At 36.5% G+C, this 17,347-nt stretch overlaps 1 protein-coding gene across 2 annotated transcripts in view; it reads right to left on the bottom strand.

Moving 5' to 3' along the window:
- LOC129236920 (open rectifier potassium channel protein 1) overlaps window positions 1-17,347 on the bottom strand; it is a 95,907-nt gene that overhangs the window by 49,101 nt on the left and 29,459 nt on the right. For both annotated transcript variants that reach the window (XM_054871222.1, XM_054871223.1), the window contains exon 2: window positions 2,056-2,241. In XM_054871222.1, the coding sequence (XP_054727197.1) occupies window positions 2,056-2,197 (142 nt within the window). In that variant the 5' untranslated portion in view covers window positions 2,198-2,241. The remainder of the gene's footprint in view (window positions 1-2,055; window positions 2,242-17,347) is intronic.

Raw genomic sequence — 17,347 nt, 5'->3', positions numbered from 1 at the left:
TATCGGCGACTGGTCAGGGTGAGAAAGCGGGCCCGCAGTCGTCGTCATCCAGCGACCGCAGCTCTACATTAGTGGGTAACTTGGCTTCTCTAGAGTATAATGCTACAAGAAATCAGATACATACTTGTTCAGATGTTAAAGGATTGGTGGACGAATTAAAACCAAATGTATATGAAGATGAAGAATGGAGACTCTTTATTGATTCGTCAAAACGAAGTCTGAAAGCCGTTCTTCTCCATAATGGTAATACATTTGCACCAATTCCAATAGCCCACTCAACAAAGTTAAAAGAGACTTACGAAAACTTAAAGATAGTATTGGATAAGATAAAGTATTCAGAACACCAATGGCAAGTTTGTGGTGATCTGAAAATTGCTAGTCTGCTTCTAGGCCAACAATCTGGTTATACCAAAAATCCCTGCTTTTTGTGTTTATGGGATAGTAGAGAAAGGATAAATCACTATGTAAAGAAAGAATGGGAAAAGAGAACTAACTTTATTCCGGGATCGAAGAACATTCTACACAAACCATTGATAGAACCTTCAAAATATCTGCTACCACCAGTGCATATTAAACTAGGACTTATGAAACAGTATCTTAAAGCTTTGGATAAAGAGAAAGACTGTTTTCGATACTTGCAAGAAAAGTTTCCCGCAATAAGTGATGCTAAGTTGAAAGAGGGTATTTTTGATGGTCCACAAATTCGCCGACTTTTTGAAGATGCCAATTTTATTACAAGCATGGACAACACTGAAGAAGCAGCTTGGCGAAGTTTGAAAAATGTTTCTTAAAACTTTTTAGGAAATTCGAAAAGTAAGGATTACGAGAATATAGTTGACGGGTTACTAGAAAATTACAAAAACTTGGGTTGTTTAATGAACTTAAAATTGCACTTCTTACACTCTCACCTCGAATACTTTCCTGAAAATCTAGGAGATTCCAGTGAAGAACAAGGTGAACGATTCCATCAAGACATAAGTGAAATAGAGAATCGGTATCAGGGAAGATGGGATGTCAACATGATGGCGGATTTTTGCTGGATGTTACAGAGAGACGAAAAAAAGAAGAACAAGAAGAGAAATAGAAATCCATGACATAGGTCGTTTGAAGAAAAAAGAGCATGTTACAAAAGAAGAAGAACAGTGTAAGAGCAGCATTTCTCACATATTTTTCCATCTCTATCATAAGCACTCAATGAAAAATAAATGAAAAAAATTTATCATTTTCTTTATGCAATCACAGTCGCATATGTACAGTTTATGCAAAATCTGTAGTTAAAAGCAAAACGAACACCTAACTCGTATTAGGCACATTAAAATGAACTAAAATCATGTATAATACACTCACAAGAAAACTTTCGAACATTTACCAATGTCTACAAATGCGATTTTCAGCAATTTTTCACGGTTTTTCACGGTTTTAGCCTATTTAATCAAAATTTTGGGGGTGTACGGGCAAAACAAACCCCGGATTCGGATTCAGTGCGTCAAAATACACTGAAATCAGGTATAATACACTCATAAGAAAAGTTTTTAAAATTGACAAACGTCTATAAATGCGATTTTCAGCGATTTTTCATGGGGTTTCACGGTTTTTCGCTATTTACTTAAAATTTTGGGGGTGTACGGGCAAAACGGACACCGAATTCGGATTCAGCGCGTCAAAATACATAGGGATATATGGGTCTAGTCAAAAGTACTCCCCACTTTTTTTTTTTGTGTGCCGGTGTAATTATTTAAAATCATATTCAATTCTTTGCTTTCAGAATCTAAATGTGCTATTTATATGACCATGGTTGTATATTTAAAACGGTATATGTCATAACGGGAATTATGTCACATTTATTGCTAGTATTTTACATGTTCTGTACCGAATGAAATAATTATAAGACCAAAAGCGTTTGCTTTTTAATTTAAAAGTGTGCAATGCCCGTTATTAAGTGTAAAGACGCAACGCAACAAGTTGGTTATTAGTTATTATTTATTAGTTATTAGTTAGTAATAAATAAATATTTTCCGCACCTGATACTCGAACCAAAGCTCGCTATTTACTTACCATTCATTTCAATACGTTCGCGCAGCTCCGTTGCACGATTTTGCTTTTCGAGGCCATGTTCTATGTGATAGTAGATGCTGGCGCCAAACATCAAATATGCAATGTAAAAGATGAGCAACAAGATCCAGCGTTGCGGCGACATTACTCTGCTCACACAATCCTGCTGCCGATGGCCTCTGCCAAACTCTGTGCCATGCCGATGATGCGATGATGATTTCAATGCAAGCAAACGTTTGGCAAACATTAAGTAAAGCATGTCGCAGGATTTTCAGTGAACGAACGAATGGAGGAACGTAGAAAAAACAAAAACAATTATGTAGTAGTGCACAATGCACGCTTAAAATTTAATTTATTTTAAATAATATTATTTTTGCATGAAAATCATTTGAAGGGGAAGTCGCGTAATTTTTTTTTTTTTTTTGTTTTAAGGTACGCGTTTAAAATCTAAATTGCAGGATTTCGCTAGAAACGAGTTTGATATGCAACGCGTACATGACGCGCGGAATATAGCGCGCAAACTGCTAGCGCTGGTGCCTATAAGTTCACTTAAAAGCGACAATATAGCTGGTATGTTTGTATGTGCCTATGCAGTTGTACTATAAAAAGTAATAGCGCAAAAAATTAAATCAAACAAGAAAGTATTCCTATTTGCCATTCAAGTGCTCAAGTATTACTTGAAGTAGGCTGGCATTATCAGCGCCTTATGGCCAAGCAGGCGCTTGCACACTCCACCCACCAATTGCCACCCTCAATTAGACAGCAGTATACAACTAATTTGTAATTAGGAACAAAAAAAAAACAACAACAAAAACAAAAAAACTATCACTAATTTCAAGATATCAGCGCTAACGGCAATCGCGCGATATAAAAAATAAAATTAAAGCAAGCAAGTCTTGATGATGATGATGATCTTTGTGCTCGTGATTACCGTTACTTAACTGTGTTTGCGTTTGTTTACTTTCACATACCTCAGAGTTGCTTTTTTTTCTTTCATTTTTGTGCGTCTGTGTTTATCGACAACCATACGTAACAAGAGATTAGGAAGAATTCAAGGCAATCCAAGCAACCAAAGTACACTTAGCGAAAATATTGAAATACCTTTTGAAATGTGATTTACGGTACTCGCACGTGATTTATTAATTACTGTTGTGATTTATTATTATTCTTAGTTGTAGTAGGAAAAACTTATTAAAGTTAAGTGATTTTAGAAATGAAAAGTTTTTATTTATTAACAACGAGGTGGGTTCAATAAGTACCTGTGCTAGAAATGAAAACACCATTTTTTTAATATTTTTTTTCAACGATTTTAGAAATGGAAAATTTTTACTTATTACCTACGAGGGGGGTTCAATAAGTACCCGTGTTAGAAATGAAGACACCATTTTCTTTTTAATTTTTTTTTCAACGATTTTAGAAATGAAAAGTTTTTATTTATTACCAACGAGGGGGGTCCAATAAGTACCCGTGTTAGAAATGAAAACACCATTTTTTTGTAATATTTTGTTCAACGATTTTAGAAATGAAAAGTTTTTATTTATTACCTACGAGGGGTGTTCAATAAGTACCCGTGTTAGAAATGAAGACACCATTTTTTTGTAATATTTTTTTTCAACGATTTTAGAAATGAAAAGTTTTTATTTATTACCTACGAGGGGAGTTCAATAAGTACCCGTGTTAGAAATGAAGACACCATTCTTTATTTTTTTTTATTTTTCAACATGGTCCCGGTTTAGAAATATAGACTTTTCCCAACGCTCCGTCCTTTTCTTTAACCCCTCCAATAGGATGTTTCGAACTCTCCAAAATACAATTCTGTCTAGGCGATCACTTCCTCGTTTGAACTAAATTTTTTTCCTGCGAGCCATTTCTTTATGTTAGGGAACAAGAAAAAGTCGCAGGGAGCCAGATCGGGTGAAATCGGGAGGGTAAGGCAGTAATTCATATCAATTCATAGCTCACATTTTTATAAATATCTCGATAGCTTAGAACTAACGGGTTTTTCCAATAACAAGTGCTATGAAAGAATGAATTGCGCTATGGAGAGATTATTAACGATTTTTTATGGGCGGAATTGGATGGTATTGATCTGGAAAACGTTTCTTTTCAACAAGACAACGCAACGTGTCACACAAGCAACGAAACCATTGATCTTTTACGGTAAAAGTTTCCAGACCGTGTTATCTCTCGAAGAGGTTATCGCAATTGGCCACCGAAATCTTGTGATTTAACACCTTGTGACTTTTTTCTTTGGGGCCACGTGAAAGAGAAGCTCTACGGCAACAACCCAGAGTCGATTCAAGACCTCAAAGATGGAATTCATGAGGCTATCGAGGGCATAGGGCAGCCACTTTGTAATACGGTTATGGAAAATTTCATGATCGTGGTGGTCATTTGCATGATGTTGTTTTCCAATATTAATGGCATACCTTCCTCTTTATAATGAAATAAACATCCGATCATTTATATTAAAAAGTAGCATTTTTCTTTGAATAACTAAATAACACCTCTTATTGGAAAACCCTTTAGTAACCGTCGTTCCGTCGTTACTACGCGTGAGGTGCCTCCATTAAAACATCCCTCCTCTTCTTTTGGATTTTTCCTCAACCCCGGAACTGCTACCACATTGCTTCGAAGTAGAGGTCCAAGTTGGCGCCCAAAGAAGAACACATTCACTTAGTCACTGTACGTCCAGACTCGCCTGTTTTGAGCAATATATGCTTAATGCTCTTCAGCATAAGTCTCCAATTTCATGCTTCTTTTTTCGAATAATACCTTCAACGCAGTTTGCGACGGCATTCCATTTTTCTTCGCTTATCATCACTTTTTCGATTATTTCTTCAGGTGTACAATAGCTCGCTGCACAGCTGTTCTCCCTGTGTTCCACCTCTCGCATTTGAAGAAGGTGTGTCCGTATCAACGTAGTCAGTACATCCATAAATGCTATTTGGTAGATTCACCTTTTCTATTCACCACAAATACTTGCGAAAGGACCCGTATCCGGACAAAAACCTTGTGAAAGATAATAGTTAACTCTATCGTGCTTTCTTTCTACCCACTCTTGTAAATCGGGTGTTAAACCCGTTGTCCATCTATCGAACTGTTCAGAGTTCCATCTTGTTGATCAAGATGTGAGCGCTTGAATTCTAATGTCGGAGAAACATTGTCCTGAAATTTCTGTGATTTTTGCCTCACATCTTCGTTTGCGCTCTTGTGCTAGAAGATCTATAGGGATGGTTCCGCTGATAACTAAAACCGTTGCATCCGATACTATTCTGTATGAAGAAACCACTCTGAGAGCGCAGGTACATTGCACAGATTATAAAGTTTTTCCCCGGAATTTCATTTGCCCATATTTCGCATCCGTGTAGAAGAATCGAGTTCATCGGGTCCATTAAAAGTTTTCGCTTGCTCTGTGTTGGACCACCTCCAAGATTTACCATGAGCTTCCATGCATGCCGGTTGCTTTGGCAACTCTAGTACTAGCACTAAGTTCCACGAATAAGATTCGGTACGCTTTACATCTCTCGCCAAATTTTTGAACTAATACTAAATTCGAGAGAAAAAAAAAAAAAAAAGAAAATAGGAAGATCTACATAACTTATCAAAGAAGTAGTTCTGGATCGGATATTTATGTATGTTACTAGTTCATTATGTTCCCGAGGGTACATACACACACACATTTAAGTGCTCTCATTTATATATTTATTGGCAATGTCATAATATTTCCCCCCGCATTGCTTATCTTTTAGAATAATGCTATTTATAATTTATTTTAAAATATTGCTCAACATGCATTCAGATAATATATTGATTACAACAACTCACTTTCACGCATGTAATTGCTGTGTCTACATGCGCGATATCGATCTCGGATGTTTTAAAACTCAAGTATTTTGTTAAGCGAATCGTGAATGACTTGCATTCAGTCGCCAAAAATGTGATATTTTCTTCAAAAGATGCGTATTGTTCGCTGTAATATAATATAAAGCAAACAAAGTAAAAAAAAAATATATATATATTTAAGTAAATAAGTATCGCAGCCACTTAGTAAATATTGCAACACTCTAAAGTCATCACTTTTTATGAGTAAAGGGCTGACCCTGCTGCACTCAAAGTTTTACGTAGCAAAAATACGAGGGGGGTTTAATAAGTAGTCGTGTTAGAAATGAAGACACCATTTTTTCAAAAAAAAAAATTTTTATTTTTCAACATACTATAGTCCCCTTTCAGTAAGATACACTTCTCCCAGCGCTCCGGCCATTTTTAAATCCTCCAAAAAAATGGGATTTGTAGAACTCTCCAAAATACGCCTCTGTCGCGGTGATGATTTCCTCGTTTGAACTAAGTTTTTCCCGAGAGCCATTTATTCATGTTAAGGAACAAGAAAAAGTGGAAGCGAGCCAGATCGGGTGAATACGGGGGGTGCGCAAATCATGCAGTTTGGCGGCGATAACTCCGAATAAATGTGCTGGTGCGTTATCGTGGTGAAACAGCAGCTTCTTTTTCGTCAAATGCGGCGTGTATCCTTCAATTTTTTGTGAAAGCGGTGCAATAATTCACTGTAGTATCAGTCCAGTAGTCGTAGCTACCGTAGCCGAATGGGTTGGTGCGTGACTACCATTCGAAATTCAAAGAAAACGTAGATTCGAATCTCGGTGAAACACTAAAATTAAGAAGAAATTTTTTCTAATAGCGGTCGCACCTCGGCAGGCAATGGCAAGCCTGCGAGTGTATTTCTGCCACGAAAAAGCTCTTCATAAAAAATATCTGCCGCTCGGAATCGGCTTGAAACTGTAGGTCCCTCAATTTGTGGAACAACATCAAGACGCACGCCACAAATAGGAGGAGGAGCTCGGCTAAACACCCAGGAAGGGTGAAAAATCCATGAGGATGACGCCGTTCGTATCCCAAACGACCTTTCCGGCCGATGGGACTGTCTTCACCTGCTTTGTAGCATATTCACCGGGAGAAATTCATTGTTTTGCTTGTTGCTTAGTTTCTGGTGTGTAGTGATGAATCCAAGTTTGATCAACGGTGACAACTCGATTCAAAAATTCCTTAAATTGCTCAAAATTCTGCTTCGAAGTCAACAGCCGCATCCGATTGTTGTCTACCGTGAGCATCGGGCCGACAATTTTTTCATTGCCAGCTTATAATGTAAAATCTTAATAGCAGTTCGGGTCGACACACCTGTGACCCCTGTTACTTCGTGCACTTTCGTTCGTCGATCGACGAGAAACATATCGTGGACTTTTTCAATGATATCCTCGGTAACCACGTCTGCCGGGCGTCCTAGTCGCTCCTAAACTATCGCCCACGTTTAAGTTCGTTGAACCAATATCTAACTGTGATAGATGGCGCGGCGTCCCCATAGACAGCATCAAACTTTGCTTTTATCTCCTCGCATTTTTTCCCATCCAAAAACAAAAAAAGGAATTACCGAACGATACCGCAAATTTTCCATCTTAGCGAAAATTACGAAACACTTTTTACTCGAATAGCTACCAAATCCAAACTCATCTATCAATCTGTCTGAAATTTATTTGGCCGTCCTTTGATAGATGGCAGTACATGATGCTAGCACCAACTTCCTCAGGAACGCCCGCTATCATCCAACACGGGTACTTATTGAACCGCGCTCGTACAGTTTCGGTCACGTATTTGTAAACAGAATGGGCTATGTTGTGTTAGCATGCTGTATGACGTCAATTCGGTCACTCTGTAAAGCGGCCAAAGTTTTTTAGCTCAACCTACAACATTTGGCTGACTTGCGATTGGACAACCGGGGTGACTTTTACACGGAAGATCTGCAGAGTAAAAGTTTAACAATCTAATTCTAATCTGTTAGCCGTCTAAGCTTTTCTACTAGAATGCGCTTCTGCCAAGCCTCATTGGACTCCGCGACTATTTATAGCACTCATCACTTCGTTCGCCGTTATCACCGTCAATAGATGACTATGAGGCAACGCCCACAGATTGGCTAATCACATGGTTCCCCAATTTCTTGGAAATATATTCGTTTGCGCTAATAAATTGGATCTACCTGATTTGATTGCCTTCATACGTCAAGCCATAATACTTGAATCAATTCCTTTATCTCCAATAAGCACAAAAATATTCCACAGTAATAAATCATAGCAAAGCATTTTCTTCACACGAACTCATTTTGCCTCTGCGAAATATCAGTACCTGGCTTATAAAAAGCAATTAACTACTTTAATAATTGGTTAATTGCTTGAGTTCTAAGTTAATGCCAGACAAAACATAGCCACACCCGCGCACATACACGCCCTCAAAGTATCGCCACAGCGCAATTTATTTTCTTTGATTGGTTTTGTTGAGAGTTCTAATCAATTTCCAATTTCGTGAAAAGTTTATAAATTTTGACCCACAAATACATTTTCATTATCTTTAAAATCTAAAATCAAGGGTTGATAAGAACTAAACAAAGTCCGAGGCCATAAGTGTTTGCGTTTCACCACTTTTTAGAGTCGAGCCTTAATGACTAAGAGAGGTGTTCACCTTGTAGAAGGATGGTCATACCAGCTTGATCAAAAAGTTCGTAGAAAAACCGCCAGGGGACGCTTTAAGTCAACTGATGTGAGGTCCCTTTTTTATTTATGTTATGTTGCCACACCTGTGCTTAATAAAATTTAATCGCTATTGCTTGACATTTGTAAAAGTTACGCCGCCTTGAGTAAATCTACCTCTGCACGCCTTTTCGATGCTTTACAGTTTTAAAAATTGATTGGAATTTGCAACAGCGAGTTTCTATTGGTTAATGGTTAATTGTTGTAAAGGGTTAAGGTGTGGCCCTTTAGCACTGCGACCATATTGATCTATTGTGCACCCTATGCTGTCTATTGACTTTTAAGTATGCTTATGAATTGTACCAGCTCCTTCTGAGGGAGTGATTGAAGGTCTTCATCTGTAAGCATGAACTTGTTTAAAAACCTTTTCCTTCTATGCGTCAACCCCGGACATTCGATAATGAGATGTTCTATAGACTCCTCATCTTCGCAGCAGAACTTGCAGGTGCTGGTGTTAGTGAGGGCGCCTGTGAGAGTACGAATGCTCTTTTTGTTTAACGTGAAGGCCATGTTAGCTCTTTTAGCGTTGAAATTTAGGAACTTTTTGGAGTGTCTAAGGCCCTCTACATTGTTCCAATGCTGATTTCATAGAGTTTTGGCCCAGTATTTTACTTTTTGTTTTAGGTTGTTTTTGTTGAATCCGAACATAGGACTAGGAAGTTTTCATCTGCCCCTTTTTTGGCTTGAAAGTCTGCCTTTTCGTTGCCGTCATATCCCTCATGTCCCGGTACCCAAATTAATGAAACATTGTTTTTGGATGCCAGATTATTGAGTGCCTTGTGGCATTCTAAGAGGGTTTTTGAGTTGTAGGTATAGCTACCTAAAGCTTTTAGAACTGATTGGCTGTCTGAGAGTATTTTGATCTTTACTCTCTTATGGTTTCTACGTTGCAGGATGTTTACTGCTTCCATTATTGCGTATAGTTCCGCTTGGAAAATAGTGGTGTCCCTGGTGAGAGTGTATGATGCGGCTCTGATGGCTATACCGAAAATATAGTGGCAGAAATATTTTGACAGCTTCAAATGCTGGCTTGAAGTTGTATAGCGGAAATTTGATGACTGGGTCATCTCACTGGAAGAGTTCATCAATTAGCCGCAGCGATCTGCTTGATTATTTTCCTTAGACCTACGTCCTTAGCCTACGCTAACAAGCCAACCACTTTGCACTACGGAAAAGGAAATTAGCACTAGTTTTAAACTAACGAAAAGAGACTCACAGTATGCCAAATCGTATATATAAAATTTAGTACTAGTTCTAAACTACCAAAAAAGGCATATATTCGTACTAGGTCTCACCTTTTGAATTTAGCACTCATTATGAAATATCAAAAGAGACATGACACTGTGTCAAAAAGTATCTGCCGAATTTAATACTAAATAGTTCTAAAATACGGGAAAGGAACGGAGATCGTCCCGAATCGAGTCTTTTGAAATTAGTACTAGTTCTAAGCTGTCGAAAAAGAGGCTCACAGTATGCCAAATCGTATATATAAAATTTAGTACTAGTTCTAAACTATCAAAAACGGCATATATTCGTACTAGGTCTCACCTTTTGAATTTAGCACTCATTATGAAATATCAAAAGAGACATGACACTGTGTCAAAAAGTATCTGCCGAATTTAATACTAAATAGTTCTAAAATACGGAAAATTAACGGAGATCGTGACAAATCGTGTCTTTTGAAATTTGGAATAGTTCCAAACTATCGAAAAAGAGACTCAGTGTATGTAAAATCTTATATATCAAGTTTAGTACTAAATCTAATACATTTCATCTATCGAATTCGAAGCTATCGAAGCGTTTTAGATCTCATCTATCGCAATTTCGAACTATCAAAACAAGATCGAGGGCAATTAACACTTCCTTAACGCGTGTTTCTTAACAATTCGGTACTAGCGGGTTTCCCTGAGTTGTAGTGGCGACACACATACATACATGCATATGTATACACTTATACACTTTCACTTACATATATTTTTTGCAATCTGTGAAATATATGGAGTATTTTAAGCACCAATGTCGACAGAGTGATATTCATACACTCTTGCCTATAAGTATGTATCCATGCCCCATTGCTGTTAAGTGCTTAACGGAGCAAAAAAACACGTAAGTAATGTATCAGTACAAAGTATGGGAGCTATGACGCTAGTATCATTTTATGAAAGAAAAACACTTTGATGAGAGGAAAAATTTGATTTGAGTACGTGGGTCTCGTTATCGTCCCTTGAGAGAGTATTGGGTAAACAATAAATTTATTTTACATACTACCTTTGAAATTGTACAATAACAACAACCGGCTATGAATGATACTTGAGAATGACCGTAATTGCCGTACATTCCTCGATTGTTTCAATAAAAAAAACGTAATTTTTTTGGTAAACAATTTTTATCTGAAGCTTTTCTGTGAAGGAAGAAAATTGTTGACCACTATGGGAAATTATTTTGATAAAATTGCATCTCAAGAAATCAATGGCTGGCTAAAAAATATCTAATTTGTATCATTTTTTTTTAATTTTGTCACTGCTATATTTATTATTGCAATTTGAGTGCGTCTAAAGAAGCTACCGTTACAAGTATTACTCTGGGAGGCTAAATATGTATTTATGTGTTCCATAAATTATTCTTTTTTTTTTAAAGGTGATTTCAGTGATTAACTGTATTTATCCAGGCTGCCTTGTACAGTGGTGGGCATTGAAATAAAGACTCTTTAACCAAAGTATTCAAAGCAAGAGATTATAACAAAAGTTTTCAATTTGTTTATTTTTAAATAGTACTACTTACAATTAAATAAAAAGTTTAAAACTGCTTTGTCTAAAATGTGAGCTATAAAAAACTTGAGTTCAGAAAAATAATCAATTAAAATAAATTGTACCATCATCGTCAACTCTCTCCCTCTCTCTCTTTCCCTCTCTCTCTCTTCAAGCAATTGACCATTATTTCCAAGAAGCACGTACAAGTAAACATTAAACATTCACATATTCCCCTTATTGCCTTATTGATGGGATGTCAACCTCTTAGAATCACTTTTTCTTCTCGCCACTTTCACTTCATGGAAACCATTATTTTGCCACCTCGAAGTATTTCGGGCAGTTATCTTGTCGAAAGACCAATTCCATACAGGGCAAGGCACGGGTTTTACCCCACCAAGGACGGTCACTTCAGCGTTTTAACCCTGATTACGTCGATGAACTCTGCCGCTTAAAATATAATATTTATGTATTGAGCAACATCTATGCTTTATCACATATAACGGTACTATTCCATTGTATGAGAAACATACGCATACTATATTACTATGATGCCTACTTCAATATTTTACAGACTAACGCGTGGTATGAACCTCTGAAGAAAAAATACTGCTAAAATAATTTTTTGCATTAGTCTTTGTGTGTCAATTTATTTGACGAGTTGAAATTATTTGGCAATTTTTATAGACACACCGTCCTACGATTAGGCCCTTAACATCCACTAAAAGCAAGCATTTGGATTTCTGTACACACCTTTGGTTAGTGTGAAATAAATTAATTTTCGTTTCATTGAACCAAAGAATATTTCGCTACCTACTCACGAGACATTCTAAACACTCCTGAGAAAATTGAAATATTTTTTCCATATTAGCTGGAAGACAGTTGCTCAGCTTTTCTTACACCTTTAAACAGCATTTTTTCTATTAGAGAGATTCCGATATGCAATTAATACTACTTTTTTAGGCTTAAGATTTTACAAAATTGTACTTCTTAAGGTGATGCAGAATTAGTATTTGTAAATTAGTTATTGTTTTAGAATTTTTGTGTCTATTTTCTGGTTGCTTCTTATATTTGACAGCATTTTTGAGAAATTCCTTATGTACGGCCAAAACTTTCAGCGATTTTTTCTTTAGCTTCTGCCGGTTTTACGAAGTTCACTGATATTTCAAACATTAAAGCAGGATAAATTATCTATGCCACAGGACAGTTGGTCACGGTATTCCTTACGGAAGACTAAGCCATCTTGAATATGGCATACTGGCTAATAGAGAAAAAGTAGCGGGGTAGTAGTATTGGAATTTGTAGTGACAGTCAAGCTGCACTGAAAGCCCTTGCTAACCCACACTGCTCTTCGAAGTTAGTCGGTGAATGTGAGACAAAACTGAACAGTGTTGCAAAACACAACAAAGTTAGTCTTATTTGGGGGCCTGGACATTGTGGTATTGCAGGGAACGAGTTAGCTGATAAATTGGCTAATGAAGGTTCTGCAAGTATGCCACTAGGCCCTGAACCCTTTCTAGGTTTCGATTCCCCATCGATTCAACTATGGATTGACGACTTCATGAGGACGTTGGTCTGTGTTGAACTCGTGCAGAGCAGCCAAGTGCTTTGTGAAAGAACCAAACAGGAAAATAGCGACCTTCCTCCTAAAACTAAGCAGTACTAAGTACCTGAGAGTACTGTTGGGTGTAATCACAGGGCACAACGCCTGTGGTCAGCATATGCCTGCTATGGGGGTCGTAGACAGCCCGATATGCCTATCCTATCTTGAGGATGACGCCACTGCAGAGCATTTTCTCTTAGCTGACCGGCGTTTTCCAGAATCAGACTTAGGATATTGGGTTGCGAATGACTGAGTATGGATAAAGTTCATACTCTTTCTCTTCCGGATCTCTTCAGATTCATCAATGAAGCCAAGAGATTTGTGGAAGAGTGACCTCAAACTAATTTATCCGTCTTACCACCCACTTTTTTATCTGTCCTACCTCTATTCTTTCTACTGTAATCTATCCGGGTGCAGTACAATGGTTTCCTGAGCGAGTGCTTGGACTTGTCCAACCCCCACAAATCTAGTCTAATCTAACGTAAATTATTCTAGAAATAACGGCATGTACTTAATAATGTACAGTTAATTATTAGAAATTTTATTACAATGGATGTGATAAAATTAAAGTAAAACCGTCAACGATTGTGTGATTCTAATATATTTTATAGCACATCACTGTGTGTGTGTGGTGAGTTGTGGTCTTCGTTCCGCCTTGTTGTCACATTTCGTTTTCGCCACTGCTCATTAGCAGGTGATTTACATTTATTTGCCAAAATAACATATGACGACATATTGCGAAAATGTTTAGTAACTTGCATTCAAAAATTAGTAACTGCACATTTTTAACAAATTCATGGAAAACTGCAAAAACACAAACAAAAACAAAAACAAAAGCAAAATCTGTGTGGCATCAGTAGACAGCTTTGTAAACAAAGTAAACAATTGCTCACAACGACAAAAATATGTGCATATGTGTGTGTACTTTTGTATGTGAAGATTTACTGGTGTATGCACAAACGTCGATGAATATTTTTTTTAAATACGTGATAACTGCTAAATTATTTTTATTAGCGTCGTTTTTGACAACACCGCGCTAAGGGAAAATGGCAAGTGGCAAAGTGCGATTCGGTTAAAAGATGTAGTTCAGAAACCGCAAAATAGCATATTGAACGTGATTCTTTTTACTAATCTTACATCGTTTTAAAATGAATAAACAATACAATTTAAATTGAAAACAAATCTATGGGAAACAGATGTTTTAACATTTTGTTTGCTTTTGTCGCACTCGCCACTGGTAGTGCTCGAATTTCTTTTAGTACAAAAAAAATTTCTTATACAATAAAAGACAAACAATTTTTGGACAAGCTTAAATATGCATGTATACATACGTACAGGGTCCTTCAAGTTTGGGTTTCTTTTTCAGCAGTATTTCGTTTTGACAGCTGTCACATTTCGATGGCGTACCTTTTGACAGATGTTAAAGCGTAGCAGGAGAGTGAAATTTTTTTCATATTAAATTTTTAATTGGCTTAAAAGGCACTTTGAACCATATAAAATACTTTTAAGGGAAAACGCTGATTTACTGACAAAAAAATGTGTGCCATAAAATTTCGAAGTACTGCTTTAGCATCTCAGATGCCTCGAAACGGTGGCCTACCTGAACTTCAAACGTTTTTTTCGGGCAGCATAGCTTTTAACTTTTAAGGGAAAACGCTGAATCACTGAAAAAATGTATACCATAAAATTTCGAAGTCGCCCCCTATCACCTCGCATAACACGAAACGGCACTTCAAACGATTTTTACTCGACTTATATTTTTTATTATCGAATCTCCGTGCATTAAACACCTAAATAATAGAAAGTTTTGTTTAATAGCGGTTGCCCCACGGCAGGCAATGGCAAACCTCCGATTGTATTTCTGCCATGAAAAAGGTCCTCATAAAAAAGCTGTCCTCCGGAGTCGGCTTAAAGCTGTAGGTCCGCCTATTTTTGGAACAACGCCAAGTGAGACGCACCCCAAATAGGAGAAGGTACTCGGCCAAACACCCACTATATTTAAGTAGATTTTTTAAAAATGTTTCGCAGCTTAACTGCAATAATGTTCTGCCTTCTTATTTGAGAATTTCAACTGAACTTTGAATTACCGTTTCAAACTGAATCACTTAGGGTATTTTCGCTTAGTGAATTTAAAGCGCGAAAGCGTTAAAAAGTAAGTTCTTTATAAGAAATATTATGGCAAAAAATTAAAAGAAATTTAAAAAAATTCTTGGCCTTTATGGCAAATATAATTTGAAGTGTGAAATTATAATTTTTGTATAAGTAGTTTTTTTTTAATGTTTCGCATCATAACTTCAATAAGTTTTTATCTTTTTATTTGAGAATTTCACCTCAACTTTGAATTAGCATTTCAAACTGAGTCACTCAGGGGATTTTCTCTTAGTCACTGAGTCACTTAGAGAATTTAAAGCGCGAAAGCATTAAAAAATAACTTCTTTATAAGATTTTTTATGGCAAAGGATTAAATGAAAAGGAATTTATTGGTCTTTATGCAAATATAATTTAAACTGTGAAAAAATATTTTTTTAAATTAATTAAAAAAAGAGAAATGAAATGATGCGTACGGGAACCTTTTCTACTCTAATAAAATGTTCACTCTGGAACAAAAAAAAAAATATTTTTAAAAATTAATTTAAAAAAATGGGGAATGCACAGGTGCGTAACGGAAACCTTTTCTAATGTGAAGTGCTTCGTTGTCGGAAAGTTTGATACTCAAATAAAATGTTCACTCTAGGACAAAAAAAAAAATTTTTATATATGTCTATCATCATGTGAGATTAAATCCTCACTGGTCCTTGAGTGTATCGAGAAACTGAATCTACTAGGAAGAACGCACAATCGCATACGGATAATTTGGGGCCCAGGACACTGAGGTATAAATATGAACGAAGTAGCGCACGCATTGGCGAGACAGGCTGCGATCTTGCCATTAATAAGACCCGAGCTCTTCCTTGCTATGGGACAACGCATCAGCAAGGAGAAGCTTAGGAGTCAAGAATTACGGCTTTACTGGTACGAGGCTACGCCTGACGAAATCCTTATTGGGAGAGTACAACCGAAAGAGGTTTAAAAATCTCATGACCCTCCCCAAGGATATACTGAGAATGCTCACGGGTATTTTTACGGGTCACTGCAGACTACGTAGACATTTGCACATAATCGGGATATGGTCCACTGATTCTTGTCGTTTCTGCGACCAATCCCGGGAGACTCCAGTGCACCTTCTCCTTGAATGTAGCGCTATAGCACGCTGAAGGTGGAGACATCCCGGCCAACTGCAGCCAGAAGAAAGCCAGCTATAACCTGATTCTCAAAAGGAAACTGGATCTAGTGGATATTTAAAAAAATGAATTTGGGTCTAATAAACAACTACTAATAAATTAAAGAAATATGCATTTCTTGCAGAAAAATTTTGATACAAATATAAATTTTATATAAAATTTGTTCAGCTTTCAGAATTTTTTTAATGACGTCAGTGCGTCAATTATTGCAAAGTAATATTATTAACTCTTACTGCTCGTACCTAAACGCTGCAATTTTTGAGTCTATAATTTTTTTTCCTATTGTCATTTTAGCACGGAAATAATCTGTAGACCAATTAATGATAATTTTTAAAACTTAGTTCCCAGGTGGGATAATCTGAAGGACGCCTGAGTACCTAACCCATTTAGTTTATTTATTATTTTACTTACTGATATTGAATTATCAAAATTTATACTTTTATTGAAGCCATAAAATAATGACTATTAGAGTGGTATTCTTTGACTGACGTAAAAAAGCTAAACAGTTCACTGAGTTTTACATACAGTGGTCACACAATTTATTCGCACACTTACAGTTTATAAGCAGATACACCTGATACAAACGAACAAAATTTTGATCTATTCGTAAAGAATAACATATTCATTCAAAATTTAAGGGGACAGATACCTGTAGAGTTACGAGAAAAAAAATTTTTTTTCATAAAATGTTAATATAATCCTTTAAGAATATGTCAAACAAATTTTAGAACGTAAATTTAAGTATTTCTTATATTATATTGTAGATCGTCAACCATGACGAATATATTCTTTGCGTTCGAGCACTGGGGGAGAAATTTTCATATATTCAAACTTTACACGCGTTTTTCTCAAAACTTTACTTTTCGAATTGGCGTACACGATAACTCGAAAAGTTATTGACCGATCTCCCTGAAATTTTGCATACATTTTTTTTCTGATATTACTTTCTATGTGAATTTACATTTCGAAAATTTTTCGAAAAAATTATTTTTTCAAAACAAAAAATTGTATGCAAATTCTCCCCAAAATTCATTTTTTTAAGCATTTTATTCCGCGTTTTTTTTTTCTATT

The sequence above is a fragment of the Anastrepha obliqua genome, chromosome 2 (assembly GCF_027943255.1).
Source record: "Anastrepha obliqua isolate idAnaObli1 chromosome 2, idAnaObli1_1.0, whole genome shotgun sequence".
Classification (NCBI taxonomy): domain Eukaryota; kingdom Metazoa; phylum Arthropoda; class Insecta; order Diptera; family Tephritidae; genus Anastrepha; species Anastrepha obliqua.
This window is presented reverse-complemented; position numbering and strand designations above follow the sequence as displayed.